Source organism: Lacerta agilis, chromosome 11 (assembly GCF_009819535.1).
Source record: "Lacerta agilis isolate rLacAgi1 chromosome 11, rLacAgi1.pri, whole genome shotgun sequence".
Lineage (NCBI taxonomy): Eukaryota > Metazoa > Chordata > Lepidosauria > Squamata > Lacertidae > Lacerta > Lacerta agilis.
In genome coordinates this window covers 2,640,976-2,656,929 of record NC_046322.1, presented here as the reverse complement: position 1 = coordinate 2,656,929, position 15,954 = coordinate 2,640,976, and the positions used below count along the sequence as shown (strand labels likewise).

General features: G+C 47.6%; 1 protein-coding gene across 1 annotated transcript in view; it reads left to right on the top strand.

The window, feature by feature from the left end:
- The first annotated feature begins 14,743 nt into the window (after positions 1–14,743).
- The window catches only part of ARID3C (AT-rich interaction domain 3C), a 93,197-nt gene continuing 91,986 nt past the window's right edge, over positions 14,744–15,954 (top strand). Inside the window, exon 1 of the mRNA XM_033164551.1 lies at positions 14,744–14,909. Within this exon, the coding sequence (XP_033020442.1) occupies positions 14,853–14,909 (57 nt within the window). The 5' untranslated portion in view covers positions 14,744–14,852. The remainder of the gene's footprint in view (positions 14,910–15,954) is intronic.

Sequence of the window (15,954 nt, the reverse complement as noted above, 5' to 3'; positions counted from 1 at the left end):
ATGATTTCCATTTCCTTCCATGATTCATTCTACATATCATACATTCCTGCAGATATTCAATAAATGTTTCCCACTCTTCTTTAACTATATGTTCTTCTTGCTCTCTTATTAAAACTTGTTAAATCTACAAGTTCTGCATAGTCTGTCAAGTTAAGTTGCCAATCCTTTTTCGTTGCGACCTCACTCACTTTCCATTTTGGGGCTAACAAAACATGGGGCGCAGTTGTTGCATAACTTTTCCTGACACCTAGGAATTTCTATCTGGGTTATTCTCAACAAAAAGGACTCTCTGTTTTTTGGGGGGGGGGGGAGTAGTTAATTTTATTTCCCCCCCCCAATTCATTATAAATCATTTCCCAACACACTTTTACCTTTTTTTAATTAAAGATTTTCTTGATTTACAAAAGTGTGTGCAATGTCTTTTCGTATTTTTCCATGTAACATTTTTACAGATCAATTTTGGTTGTTGAGACATTAGGGAGAAAAGACCCTTTTACCTTTTTACAGATTTTCCAAAACAATTGCTTTGAAAATATTTACGGAGATTTCAGGAAAGGAAGGTCCAGTATATCATAATCCCATGAATGTTCAATGATAGTACAATGGCTTTGTAAAACAAGCATTTTGGTTTCCCTGTGAATGTCCCGGTCCTCAAACACTTGGTGCTTCAATCGGGAGAAAGCCGCACTCACAGAGCTCAGGCGATGCTGGATTTCGGCATTGATGTTGGCCCTTGTGGAAAGATAACTACCCGCGTAGGAAAAGCTGTCAACATTTTCCAACGTTACACCATTGTGTTGGATTTGTGGCGCTGCAGAGGGGTTGTTTTGTGCTTGTTGGTGCAGCGCTTTGGTTTTTTGGATATCGAGCGATAGGCCAAGGTTTCTGTAAGCTTCTTCGAAGATATTTAGGATGGTTTGGAGGTCATCCTCTGAGTGTGCACGCACCACGTTGTCATCCGCATACTGAAGCTCTATGACGGAAGTTAACCTTACTCTTTGGTTTCAGTCTACATTACTCAGATTAAAGAGCTTTCATCTGTTCTATATATTATTTCTACCTGGTGGGGAGTTTCCCTTCGGCAAGGTGTAGGATCATGGCTATGAAGATAATAAACAGAGTTGGGGCGGTAATTCATCCCTGTTTAACACCGGATCCCACTGTGAATGGTTCACTATGAGAGCCACTGTTATCTGCGATTGTTGCCGCCATATTATCGTGGAGGAGCCGAAAGATGTTCACAAATTTATCTGGGCAGCCGATTTTGAGAAGGACAGTCCACAGGGCACTGCGATTTACATTGTCAAAGGCCTTAGTCAGGTCAATAAATGCCATATACAGGGGTTGGTTTTGCTCTGCATTTTTCTTAAAGCTGTTGAGCTCATTACTCACCTGATGATTGCTGCATATAGCTTACTGTGGCAAGGTATTGGAAGGCTCTAAATGCCTTGGAGATCTGGATCTCGCAACTCTGAGACTGAATAACAAGGGACAAACTGACGACCTATGTCCAAGAGAGCTGAACAGACAAGAAAACCACCACTTTTCCCGACCTAGTTTTATTACATATGCAATTTCTATAAAACAAGGTTATAGGCTTCTGAGAACACACGGCAACTTGTGGAATGAAACCTTTGCTAAAAAAACTGAACTGACTTTAAAGCTAAGTGTAACTAGACATTTGGTGCTTCTGTGGGGTTTGCTGAATATTGCTGGTTGAAGTGGAAACAATAAACTATTTTTTTCCCCAGGAGAGATTTCGCAAACTGCTATATAATTCCCCCTGAATTCCCCCTAAAAAAGTAGCAAGACTTTGGAAGCCCCCATAGTTCCAACCTGCTGAAGGGGAAATTTCAGGTCCACACTTTTTCTGCTTCCAATCTGTGTGACATGTACAAATGTGGTCCCTTGCTCCTCAAAACCTATTCTCTCTGCCTCTTGCTTTGTCTTGCTGTCCTTCTGTGTACAGTAGCCATTGATTTGCTTACAGGGCTATCTGTCTAGCAGAGCTCTGCCCGGATTCTCCATGAAGTGTCTATATATCTCCTGTATCCCTTAGTCTACAGTTATCTGGATATCTACTGCAGCTATCTGTCTGTCTGCAGCAGCTGTCTAGCCGTTTACCTTCCGGCATCCGTCAGCACGTAGGGTTGGCCCGGAATATTTATCGACAGCCTTCTCATTTGCTTCTCTTTTTACGGTGGCAGGTGGGGGAAGCGGACCATATTTGGGGGCTTTAAATAAACAAACAAGAGCTCAAAATAAGAGCTCAAAAGAATTCATCCTTAAAACGCATTGACAGTGTGTAAAAGACATGAACCGCCAGGTGAAAACCCACAGAGTGGATTTATTTCTTCAACTGGGGAAGAGGGGTATGCATGGGAATGGAAGAGGAGATGTCATAATTAGAAGCTTTTCTTTTTTCCAGAAAAGTAAGCTAGAGTGCAAGAGCGCCTCTCTGGACAGAAATAATGCAGGAACATGCAGTACCGCCCCTTGCAGTCTGATCCTCTTTGCATCTTTCTTCAGAAGTAAAAACCCCACTGGGTTTGTTGTTGTTGTTGTTTAGTCGTTTAGTCGTGTCCGACTCTTCGAGGCCCCATGGACCAGAGCACGCCAGGCCCTCCTGTCTTCCACTGCCTCCGTCATGTTGGGAGCTTCGAGGATGAGATAGTTGGACAGTGTTCTCGAAGCAACCAACATGAGTCTGACCAAACTGTGGGAGGCAGTGGAAGACAGAGGTGCCTGGCGTGCGCTGGTCCAAGGGGTCGCAAAGAGTCGGACACGACTAAACGACTAAACAACAACAACAACTCTCAGGAAAGTACACCCACAATATGAGACTTCTTGTTCTCATTTTGCAAATTCAGTCCAAATTGCAGTTAACCCATCTGCTCACTAGATGGCATGTTTCCCCCTCTGTAGCCCCTAGAAATCTGCCTTGGAGATGGATAAAACCTGGAGGGGCCTGGATTGGGCCCCTGATCGTTTCCATTCCTGCATCTGGGCACCAAGTTTTAGTTTTATTTAATCAACAGAGGCTTGGTCCTCTTTTGTGATACCTTCCTTCCTTCCTCCTCCTCCTCCTCCTCCTCCACTACAGAATGCCCATTTCAACGAATCATTCTGGCGAAGGCAATGATCCCCTGCAGAAGATCACAACCAGGCAAGCAGGGAAATCGCCCCACCCTTTTCTTTCCCCTCTCTCTTTTGGCAAAGCAGGAGATCCACCACACCAGCAACACATAGGCAAGAAGCTACCTCTGCCATCAGTTTTCTCCCTCACCCCCATTCAAAAGCCCTAGTTCGGGACAGCAAAATATGTGACTTGCCACCACCACTCCTTTGCTGCCTTTCGCCCCCAAAGCACCCTTCTCCTAACCCACAAAAGGCATGTCAAGGACGGACCCGTGGCTGCCGAAAACTACCTGCCGCGCAAGCTCTCGGAGATCCCTGCAAAGAGAAGGGGAGAGGTTGACTTCACAGCCAGACAGAGTTGAAGGAGAGAGACCCTTCCAATGTCCGGAGCTTCTGTGCTGGGCTATATGAATCCCGCACCGCCGACTTCAGGAAAGCCTCGTCTCCAGTCTGGTTGGTGCCCTGCACATTTTGATTCCTAACTTTCCTTCCTGAAGAGCTAGAGACTTAGGCCTCATCTGCATTTTCGCTTGCCCGGCATTTTGACCATATGGTGGACCAATTAATTTCCCTGGGTCCGTTGTACCTAACAAAAATCTGATATTAGCCACTGAATTGAACCTCGGTTAAGCAAAACCCCTCTTTGGATTTTCTGTGCATCTGATAAGTTCTGATTCAGTGGATAAGACCAGATTTTTACAGAATGCAAAATGATGAGTAAAGTTCTCAGACCCTGGGGGATTAATTGGTACACAATACAATCAAAATGGTGGGAAGCGAAGGTGTGGGTATGTCCTTACTTAAAAATAAAAATTGAAAGCTCTCAGACTCTGGGGTCCCTTGCAAGCCTGAGCCCTGATGCAATTGTTCTAAGGGTGATTTGGCCTCAGAGTTTAGCATCCTGTTCTCATAGCAGCCAACCAGATGCCTATGGGAACTAAAATGAGTTACTGAGCCCTCACTGCCTGCTTCACCACCACCATGGCCCACAATGGATGTTGTTGTTGAGGCTCATTTGACAGCAACAAGAGACGGAGCCTTTAGCATCGTCAACCCAGTTCTGTGGAACTCTTTGCCACTAGAGATCCAGTGTGCGCCTTCTTTAAAGGGAAATCGGCAAAAACAACACTGCTGACATGGGTTGCCATATGTCCAGATTTTCCTGGACATTTTTACAGATTTCTGCATTCTGCTTCAGACTGCAGTATTCCGTGTATGTCTGGGGAATTGTTATCTGAATTTCTGTTTTTAACTTTATGTGCAGTTGTTGTTAACCACTTTGATGTTTTCTTTATTCATGAGATGTATATAATTTTTTTGAAAAATAAATAAATATGCCTCCCTGCTCTATGTTGTGACTTTTTTTTTATTGAGTGCTGGTTGTATTTTATTGAGAATACAATGTAGCATTTTAGCTTACATTGCAAGCTGCCAGGAGGTAGAATAAAATATTTTAAACAAATAACTTAAAAGCAAACAAGAGGTTGAGAAAAACCTGTTGGATGTCAGGAGGTGTCATGCTGTACTTGGGTCCTGGGTTCAAGTCTCGCTTCCACCTGGGACCCACTGTGTGATCTAGGGTAAGTTGGTTTCTCCGCACTGCAGGTGCAAAATGGGAGAGGACTGGGCAGAATGCATGCATTAATGGAGACTGCAGGGCACTTTCCCAAATAACAGGTATCCTGGTTGTTATTATTAGTCAATCATTTCAAGGATTTATAGCCAGCTTCAAATCTTGAGATAAAAGTTTAAATGTGGAATCCATAAAAAGTGATTGAAACAAACTGCATTAAAAATATGCATACAAATAATAACCGAATCATAGCAATAAACAGATAAACCAGCAGTGCCACATGATAAAATGACAGATAAAATTGGAAATAGACAACTGCTGTAAAAAAAAAAAAATCAAGTTGAGATCAGTTTGCATTGTTCATCAAAAGTCTGGGAGGTTTAAAAATCTCTTAACTCTTAAAATAAAAAGGAAGGTGCTAAACAGACCTCTCTGGGGGGGCACCACAAGCAATAAGGGGGTCCTCTCTCTGGTCACCACCCACCTCACAGGCGCACCCAGAAAAACACCTCTGATCAGGATCATAATCCCCCCCCCCCCTTTAAGATTTATAGACTGCCCATTAATTGTATCTTCTGGATGGTTCACAATTTTAAAAAGACAAAAAAACAAAAGATCTGTTAGACTTGTTCAGCTATTCACATAAGACTAACCCCAAACAAAACCATCCTCAAACAGCACTAGAACCCTGCTCAAAATATATAGCCAGGTCCTTAATCCTTAGGCAGGTTTGCATGGGGGTAGCTACGGGATTTATATAAACGATATAAACAAACAATAAATATCACGGTTAGATGACAACAGCCTAGCAACAGGCGCGATTGTTGCTGCAACGAACGCTTCCCTGAGTTTCCCCAGAACACACATGGCAGGGTAATAATATTTACCTCTTGGATGTGCTTTAAACCAGCGCCTCTAATCCCAGAGCATCTATCCCTGGCATGTCCTAATGGCCTTCCTGGACAGGCCCAGTCATGTGCCGAATAACTTTAGTCAAACGCCTGGCCCTTTTCAAGGGGAGGGAAGGGGCCAGAATGAAGCTCTCTCTTTCTCTCTCTTACCTTTTGCATTTCTAGGGCCACAGGAATACAGCAGCACCCATGCCAAGAGAAATGTGAAATAAACACACGTTTGGTTTAAGTGCTTAAAAACCATTTTTGCTCAAAGGTGGGAAACATCAGTTGGAGAGAGGAAATTCCAACAGCCTGTGGCTGCTTCTCCTGGGGTGCTTGATAGTAGAAGGCAGGAGCAAGGCAGGAGCCAGATAACAACATTCCCCCTGCAGGCAAAACCAGCTAAAGAATATAAGAAGATCAGAAGAGACTGCAGCTGGATCAGGCCAATGTCCCATATACTCCAGCACCCTCTTCTCACAGTGGCCAACCAGATGCCCCAATGAAAAGCCCCATAGCAGGACCCTTGTATTCAGAACAGAAGATTCTCCAAGTGTCCCGATTTTCCAGGGACATCCCTGATTTAGAGAAGCCGTCCCGGTTTCTGATTTGGTCCCGGAATGTCCCACTTTTCCTTAGGATGCCCCTCTTTTTATCGGAGAAAATGGAGTTATCCGACCCCTGAGCCGTCTGAAGGGAATCCTCTACAGGGAAGTGTTTTTTAATGTTTTATTATGTTTTTATATATGTTAGATAGAAGCTTCCCAGAGTGGCTGGGGCAACCCAGTAAAAGATGTGTGGGGTATAAATGGTAAAAGTATCATTATGGAATGGGATGTCTCTATTTTCATTGGAGAAATGTTGAAGGGTATGGAAAAGTGCGGAATTTAGGTCAGCATGGGCGGTTGCCCTCCACAGGATGCTGAGCTGAGGGGGCTCAAAATAATAATAATAATAATAATAATAATAATAATAATAATAATAATAATAAGATACCTACCTAGAAGACCCATTAAATCAATTATACCAAAAGGAATTATTGTAAAAATAAGAACTATTTAGTGGGTAAGGTAAAGGGTAAAGGGACCCCTGACCATTAGGTCCATTCGCGGGCGACTCTGGGGTTGTGGTGCTCATCTTGCTTTACTGGCTGAGGGAGCCGGCGTACAGCTTCCGGGTCATGTGGCCAGCAGGACTAAGCCGCTTCTGGCGAACCAGAGCAACGCACGGAAACGCCGTTTACCTTCCCGCTGGAGCGGTCCCTATTTATCTACTTGCATTTTGACGTGGTTTTGAACTGCTAGGTGGGCAGGAGCTGGGACTGAGCAACGGGAGCTCACCCTGTTGCGGGGATTTGAACTGCCGACCTTCTGATCGGCAAGCTCTAGGCCCTGTGGCTTCGACCACAGTGCCACCCGCGTTGTGGGAGAAGGTACCAAATTTTGTCCTCATGCTGGATGCAATAGTACCAAAGTCTGCCCCTGTTCAGAAGCAAGTGTGGAGGCAGAGCCCAGCCCTCCTGGCTAGTAGCCAAAGATAGCCCTCTCTTCCTCTTCCTCCTCCTCCTCCTCCTCCATCATGAATTTGTCTAATCCTCCTTTAAAGCCACCCAAGAGGGTGGCCATCACTGCATCCTGTGGGAGGGAGTTCCACCGTTTAACAACGCGCTGTGTGAATAAGAAGTTGCAAGGGACTGTGGCAGCTTTCGCTAACCTGGTTTCTCACCTGGGGCTGATGGAGTTGTCACCCAAAACATCAAATGGGCGCCAGCTTGGCAAATCCTGAACTATGGGACAACCAGTACATTTATCCAATTTGCAATGGATTAGCAGTGCCCCGAGTAGAGAGGAACAGCAGAAATGTTCGCTGCAGTTCCAAGCATGTTTTCTCAGGAGTTAGCCCCACTTTCTCAATGGGCCACACTCCCAGGAAAGTGTGCAGGAATGCAGCCTTCATCTGTCACAGAAATGGCAGTGTGTAGTGAACCCTACAGAAGAGAGATGTTGATTTCTGAAGATACCCATCTGCTAGAACAGACATTTGCCCCCTTAACAAATTAGAGGATGGAGAGGGTTTGAGGGTTGTTTGGGGTTTCAGAAAATAAAAGAGAATTTCTCATAAAAATGAGATACTCCAAGGGCTTGTCCACACCAGAATTCACAATGCATTTCTGCTTAATTTGCATAGCCCTCAAAAAAACACCAGTCTTGATGCCTTCCCCCAGTAAATTCAGGTTTGTCCCATACAGGGACAATCCCAAAAATGGGAGAGCTCCAAATTGCTCCGTGTGGGGTTACAGAGAATTTGTTTTGGTGTTGTTTGGCGTTGCCACTTTCTCCTGTTCTGTGCCTGGTACTTTTCTTTTCTTCTTTTCTGTGCCTGGTACTTTTCTTTTCTTCTTCTTTTCTTTTGAAGCCTCATATTCGTACAAACAGATAAACTGTGCAAGCAAACATTTAAAATTTCTACTCCAGGTTTATTGGGAAGCAATCTGAAAAGCATGTGCTGCTGAAAATTTACAAATGCTTTCTTTTCTTTTCCAGTACGCTAGTAAAGGTGTGTCAGGAGTTTAACCACCTCTCTCTCTCTCTCTCATATATCTATCACTATGGATATGTGTGCGCATATTCATTTTTCTTTTGATGCCTGAGATTTGCACAAAACTGGAAAACTGCACTAGCAAAAAACCCTAGCCATAGACATTTTTTCCAACCCCCAGGTTTGCATAAAACCAGAAAATTGCACAAGCTAATTTATAATTGTCTGTGCTTTTGCACACTTCTTAGGTGGGGATTTTTTTTGGGGGGGGGGTGGTTTCTTGGAAGGTGCAAGTGCACCCATCTGCACGCACGCTGTCTGTATTTTATTGGCAAAACAGACTCAACAAATCAGAAGGTGGAGAAACACAGAAGGGAGTGCCTACTGGCATGAGTGGGAAAGAGTTACGTTGCTTCTCATATACAGTACAAATTCATATACGTGCAGGTGTGGACTACTCTGGTCCGATTCAAATGAGTGGATAAACAGCAAAATAATGCTCAAGTGTGGTCAAGCCATTGGATCAAATAGATGCATTAAAAAAAAATTAAGATATTGGTTAGCTGCACTTCCGTCAACGATTCTGGAGAAAAGAATAAAGCAACTATACACATTTAATTGCTTTGTATTATTGTAACAGGGATGCGGGTGGCGCTGGGGTTAAACCACAGAGCCTAGGGCTTGCCGATCAGAAGGTCGGCGGTTCGAATCCACATGACGGGGTGAGCTCCTGTTGCTCGGTCCCTGCTCCTGCCCACCTAGCAGTTGGAAAGCACGTCCAAGTGTTGGCAGATGAAAATGATGGACTATATGGAGCTCGCTGAGATGACCGGGAAACTTCGTGACCAGAGGGACGACGCGGTGGAAGAAGAGTGGAAGAAATTAAAAATATACTTTAAAAATTATTGTATGATTGAAAATTAGATATAATTTGGAAGAAAAGCTAGACTGTAGATTTAAAGTTTGGTTAAGTGTGTTGTAATTGTGAGGAAGTGAGTTAAGATATTAGATTAGATTAATGATTTTGTTATAGTAAAGTAAGATGTTTTAAGATTCTAAGAAATTACTAGAGATGATTTACAAGGAACGCAGGAAGGAGAGATAGGAGGAAGTCAGGATACAATGTTAAGGATGGTATAAGTGTTATATTCTTATTGTTAATTTTGTTTTTTATGGTTGTATTGTTTAGTATCGGTTTGTTTGTATTGATTGTTGTTGTTTTTATAAAATTTAATAAATTTATTTATTTTTTAAAAAAGAAAGCACGTCAAAGTGCAAGTAGATAAATAGGTACTGCTCCGGCGGGAAGGTAAACAGCATTTCCGTCCGCTGCTCTGGTTCGCCAGAAGCGGCTTAGTCATGCTGGCCACATGACCCGGAAGCTGTACACCGGCTCCCTCGACCATAAAGCGAGATGAGTGCCGCAACCCCAGAGTCGTCCACGACTGGACCTAATGGTCAGGGGTCCCTTTACCTTATTGTAACAGACCTAAAACGTGTTGTGCACAGGCATGTGAGCTTTGGGGGTAACACAGAACTCTTGGCCAAAATGTGAGATGAACATAAGGAAATCAACTGCCCAAATTCTTTCCTCTGCTGTTACTCCTCCTCTCCCTGCAGTTCGGAGTATTTCTGTCCGAAATCGATGCCCCCTTTTGACCTCCTTTGGGCTGTTGCTTTGGGGCAGGACTTCACCTTCGAGGATCAGGGTGGGAGCGCAGAGCGAGATTCCCAAGGACGCCTGGAGAGAAGCGATCCTACAAGGCTGTCCTGAGGCGCAGGGCTGAACTCAGCCTACTTCCAGGGCAAGACCACCTGCTCTGCAACTCTCCCTGCCTCTTTCTGGTTGCTTATCTCCCACATAAACATGCTGGTGGACGCTGGGATGTTAATGGAGTTTATTAGCCACCACCCATCTTTGCAAGAGGCAAGCTCTCCTTTTGCAGCTTAACCCATAACGGATCCAGTGAACAAAGTCAGCTGTGCGAAGGGGAGGAGGAAGAGGAAAGGGCAGGAGAAATATGTCCTGTTTATGTCTTGGGAACTCTGGGTTTCTCATGACTGCCCAATGCCTTGGCATGCTGTCTCTCAAATACTGCTCAATGTGTATCTGAAGAAGTGTGCATGCACACGAAAGCTCACATCAAGAACAAACTTAGTTGGTGGCTATGGTGCTACGGGAAGGATTTATTTTATTTTTTATTTTGTTTTGCTCAATGTGAAATATCGTTTGAGGCTAACTCTCAAATGCAAACCATAGGTCTATCAGGTGCTGTGAAAGATCAGCTATGGAGGAGCCTGCAGAAACACTTGTGGATATTGGGCCAATATTTGAGCGTTCAGTGAATAAATATCTAGAGCAGCCTCCCCCAACATGGTATTTTTCAGATGCTCAGGACTACTATTCCCACCGGGAGTTGTCGTTCCAAACAACTGGAGGGCACTAGGTCAGGGAAACTCGACATCCAAAGCCATGGAGGAGAATCTAGGGGAGCAAATTTCAGTTCAGCTGCAGCGCCCACCTTCCTTTGTGAGTAAACACTGAGCAATCAGAAGCTGTGGTTTATTTACTCAGAAATATATCCTGTAGGACTTGGTTTCAGGGAAATATGCACAGGTTTGGACCCAAAGGGAGTGAGGAGGCCTACAAAATGGAAGTGCTCCTTTGACCCTGCCCACTTGAGTAACAGTGACCTAGGGCAGTGGCTAAACGACTGTGTGCCTTTGAATACGAGGGCGGTCCCGAGTTCAAAACTTAATTCTGCCATGAGCTCAGAGATAGACCATAGATAGGCTGCTGCTCTGTAAGTCTAAATTCCCACCTGCAAGACTGCAATGTTAATACTAGATTCCAAGACAACAATATAACTTCTTTAACGGGTATTTGGTATATAATTTGGATCAGACGCCCAACAAATAGGGTGACAATTGGCCGGTTTGCTAGGATCACCCTTCTTAAAGATAGGAATGACTATACGTACTAATATTCCACTGAGAAGGAAAGTGACCACTATTTATGTAAACAGAGGTGCACAGATCATCAATTGCAGGCTGCTTTATACACTTCTCCAGTGATTCCACCTTCCCATTTTTTAGAGTAGAGATTATTTCACAGATTTCACTAGGTGTCACAGGGTCCCACACTGGAAGACTTTCCTCTGTATTAACAGTGGTTGTGGTAGGGCTATTATCTGAATATTGTTTCATAATAGGATCTTAGGCAATGGGTTCGTTGAACAGCTCTCAGAAATGGGTCTCCCATGGACATAAGGGGATAAAGGCTGCTAATACTGCCCTACCTTGCCAGGCTGTTGTGCTGATCATTGAACTAATGGCATATGAGGTCCTTTTAACCCTCCAAAATGCCATGCAAAGTCCGCGAAATGCTATGCTGTTGTTTAAACGAACATCTGAGCCGCTTCCAAGCTACAAATAATGCGAAGTTTGTGATGAACGTCATCTATAACCTGAGCGGTTTTATTTCCCTGGGTTCCACCCCCCCCCCCACCGATGGACGTGCTACAGATTCCTCGTGACAAACTGTGGCTTCACCGAAAACCTCCTGCTGCTTCCAGACCCTCTTCGGATTATTATTTGCTCACAACGAATGTCCATGTCAGTGCAAGTTAAATAATAGACTCCAGTTGCTGAGATCCTTGGACAACCGACACTCTATAAATATAGATTGCCTTATAGATTATGTGCCACTGGATAAGAAGGGGCCCAGCCGTTTCCCTACAAAGTGTCAGAAGGGAGAATTATCCACAGAACAAAATCAAAAATTCTTTCCAGTAGCACCTTAGAGACCAACTGAGTTTGTTCTTGGTATGAGCTTTCGTGTGCATGCACACGAAAGCTCATACCAAGAACAAACTCAGTTGGTCTCTAAGGTGCTACTGGAAAGAATTTTTGATTTTGTTTTGACTATGGCAGACCAACACGGCTACCCACCTGTAACTTATCCACAGAAGGTGCTTTTAGGGTGGCTGGAATAATCCACTGTCCCCTCTTTCCTTCCTTGCAAGTCTTAACATCCAGTTTCTAAGGCTTTGCCGATGCAATTCCAGTCCTGAATTTAGGTTCCAGCTAAACGGATTGGTTTTACGCACATGTGTATAATGGGATGTGTTGGTTTAGGGCCTTGTGCCATGAAATGGAGGTATTTTGAGAGGTATAATTTTATCCCAGCACTAGAGATGGTAGGAAGTCCTTCTTCGTGCAGCACAAAGTTATACTGCAGAATTAAAAGAGGATGGGACAAATTCATGGAGGACGAGAGGGCTATCGGTGGCTACTAGCCAGGATGGCTCTGCTCTGTCTCCACGGCTGGAGGCAGCACTGATTCTGAATACCAGTTGCTGGAAACCGCAGGAGGGAAGAGCGCACCTGTGTTCGAATCCTGCTCGCTGGTCTCGCACAGGCATCTAGTTGGCCACTGTGAGAACAGGACGCAAGACTCCATGGGCCATGGGTCTCATCCAACAGGCTCTTACTTTCTTCTGCATGCCAAGCAGATGCTCCACCACGGAGCCAGGGGCCCTCTACATGCTGCCAGACTACAACTCCCATCATCCTTGACCACTGACTCTGCCAGCCTGGACTGATGGGGTTTGGAATGCAAGAGCCAAGTGCCCACAGGTCCCCACATGTACCAAGAGTTAAAAAGTGGAGGGCAGGGGTCCTTTTGCTGCTGGACTCCACTTCGCTTGGAAAGGTTTGTTTGTTGTTCCACCTTTCTAGGAGAAAATCAAACTCAAGCGCCTTATGATGCAAGTGGCTGCTTTGAAATAAAATTAGGTGACTATCCAGCTTTCACAGAGGTGGCTCCGATTTTTTGGAAGAGTCACAGAACCCACCCGGGAATGTCAACATTTTACATGTTGATGGAAGGAGAAGAGGTATCTTCTTCCGCCCAGGTATTAGGTGCGCCCAGGGAGTCTCGGCCGGCTAGTCCGTCGGTGATCTTCTCTCTCTGGAGCAATTTCCCCCTCGGGCGATCCGCCAGCCCAGCCCAGCCCAGCCGGCCCCCTGCCATTCATCACTCCCCTTGACGTGTTGTTAGCAAATGGGGATCTCTCGGCTGCTGGGGGTGGGGAGGAGGAGGAGGAGGAGGAGGAGGAGGAGGAGGAGGAGGAAGGGGTCAGTCTTGCTTCTACTGCCACTTGTTGCGGTGGTGGGGGGGGGAGGGAGGGAGTAGGAGGAAGAGGAGGGCGAAAAACAGACACCCCCCCTCCGCCCGCCCCCCTGATCTCGCCCACAAGGCGCAGGATCCGAATCCAGAGAAATATTTCGGACGGATCTGACACATGCCTCGAGGGGGGGTGGGAGGAGGGGGAGGGGGAGGGGCAGATCCTCACTAACCCTCCCCGGACCAACCCCGAAAGCCAGCGCGGAGGTCTCGATTAAAATTACATTCAGGCGGCCAGGCGGTCGCCCTCCCTCCCTCGCTTCCCATTCCCCCCCCCCCGTCGAGTTTGAGTCCATTTTTTCGCCCGGCGCGGCCAGGTGCGCAGCGGAGAGGCGAAGGATGGGCGAAAACACCCGCGTCGCCACCAAATCCGCCCTGGTAAGCGGCGCCGGGTCAGCTCACTCGTTCCTCGGGGGGGCGGACGGGCGGCGATTCGGTCCCGGACTCCCCACCGCGCGGGTGGAGTTTGGAAGGAGTTTGTTTGCTTGTTTTAACGGGTGGGAGGGGAAAGTGAGCGTCGGATTACTGGGAAAGCCAACTTCTGGAGGGCTTCACGTGTCCCCCTCCCCACCCGTCTCTTCCGTCCTCCAGCCTCTCCCGTCCAGTTTAATTCTTTTACGGGGGGGGGGGGAGGTTCTGTCTCGCTTTCCCTGCGAACTTTCCGCGCGCGCGCTTCTCGACGGCACCGTGGGTGGGTCCCTAAGCCAGCGGACGCTCCCGGGCGGCTTCCTTCCTTCCTGCCCCCCCCCCTCGGTCAGTCCCACGCCCTGGGCTCCTTCCCCTTCCCACCCCGGCGCCCTTCGGGGACCATCTTCCCTTTCCCCCGCCCTCCCTTCTCTCCCCCCCTCCCGCCCCGTCTCCTTTTCTTCCTCCTCGGCTCCTTCGTCCTTTCTTCCTTCTGACGCCCCCCCTCCCCGTTTCTTTCTCTCTCTCTCTCTCTTTCCAGGCTGCCGCCGCCTTCTCCTCGCCGTCGGCGTCGTCGGCTCCGTCGTGCTCGCCGGGGCGCGGCGTGGGCGCCGCCGGGGGGCTCCGGCTGGAGGCGGTGATGGAGAACCTGCAGCGGGCGCAGGCGGCGCGCCTCGAGGAGAAGCTGCGCCGCGCCCAGGCCGCCCCGGCCCGCAGCAGCACCGGCGTCCCCCACCCCCAGGCGCTCCCGGCCGGGCAGCAGCCGCCGTTGCGCGCCGCGCAGGAGCCGCGCCCGCCTCCACACCCCGCCGCCGCCGGAGCCTGCCCGACGGCCACCCCGTTGGCGCTGCGCCCCTTCCCGGCCGCCGGGCGCTGCGCGGGGCTGCTGCCCTCGGGGCGAGCGCTCCCTCTCCCTCCGCCGCGCCCCTCGCCGGATCCGGCAGGCGCCCGCCGCCGCCCCGAGGAAGAGGAGGAGGAGGGCGGCGGCGGCGGCGGCGAGGAGGACGACGACGAGGAGGAAGAAGACGACGAGGAGGAAGCGGAGGACGAAGAGCCGGACGACGAGGACAGAGCCGCCGCCGCGTCCCGACACGCGCCGCGCCCCGCCTCGCCGCCGATGCCCCCTGCGCCGCAGCAGCCCCACGAGTGGACCTACGAGGAGCAGTTCAAGCAGGTAGGATGCAGGCACCCCAGATCTCGGTGTTATTACCCCCCATGCAAGTGTGCGCCCCTCGACGGGACCCCCAAGCTGCTTTTATGCTGGCTCTAAAAAGGACTCCTCCCGCGCACCCAATTGCGCCCCCAGATTTCCTCGTTGCCCTCGGAGCTGCCAGAGGGAAAACTTTGGAGCTGACAAATCTTTCTCCAGTGGCTTATTTGAGATCTTTTGCATCCTCCACAGAAGGAGCCCCAACTTCTTCCTCTGCGATTCTCAGGCCTGCCTTTCAAAGATACTTAATCTTCCCCCACCGCACCCTGACAACAGTTCCCTTTATTTCCAGCGCCCTGGGTTATGTGGCCGGAAAAACAACATATAACCCCCCTGAGGACTAGCCTCCTTAGGGGCTGTGGTATTGTGACAGTTGTAGGTGGGGTAGTGAAAATGGGTGGAAGGAATGCAATGGAGTATCCTGGAAAAGAGCGCGGCTGACAGGGGGGGACACTCTTAGGTTGTCAGTCCTATAAGTATGTATTGCTACCAAATGATCAAATGGGCAGGGTTTTCTAGGTCCTGGTGTACAAGAATCCTGACCTCCCCTCCAGTTATTAAAATTTGGAGGGCTGGAGAAATATTTTGAAATGTCGAGACAACGGCACCGTATTCTTAAGAGCCAAAAGTTCTAGGCTGCTTCCAACCTGTAGGCCTATCTCAAACCCTTTAGGAAGGATCCAGCAACACCAATCAGCCAGCCTCTGAAAATATAGTTCAGTTCATTTGCAAGCCTCTCTGAAAATATCTGAGGAAGTGTGCATGCACACGAAAGCTCATACCAAGAACAAACTTAGTTGGTCTCTAAGGTGCTACTGGAAGGATTTTTTTTTTTTTAAATTTTAATTTTGTTCTGAAAATATAGTTTGGTTCATTTGCAAGCCTCTTGAGAGCTGACCCCAAATTCCTTCTTTTGCCTCTGTTCATTCCATCTTCTTTCCAAACCTTTGCATTAGCTTCCCAAATAGCCCCCATTGCCTGCCAAAATCCTGCATATGCTGCTGATTTA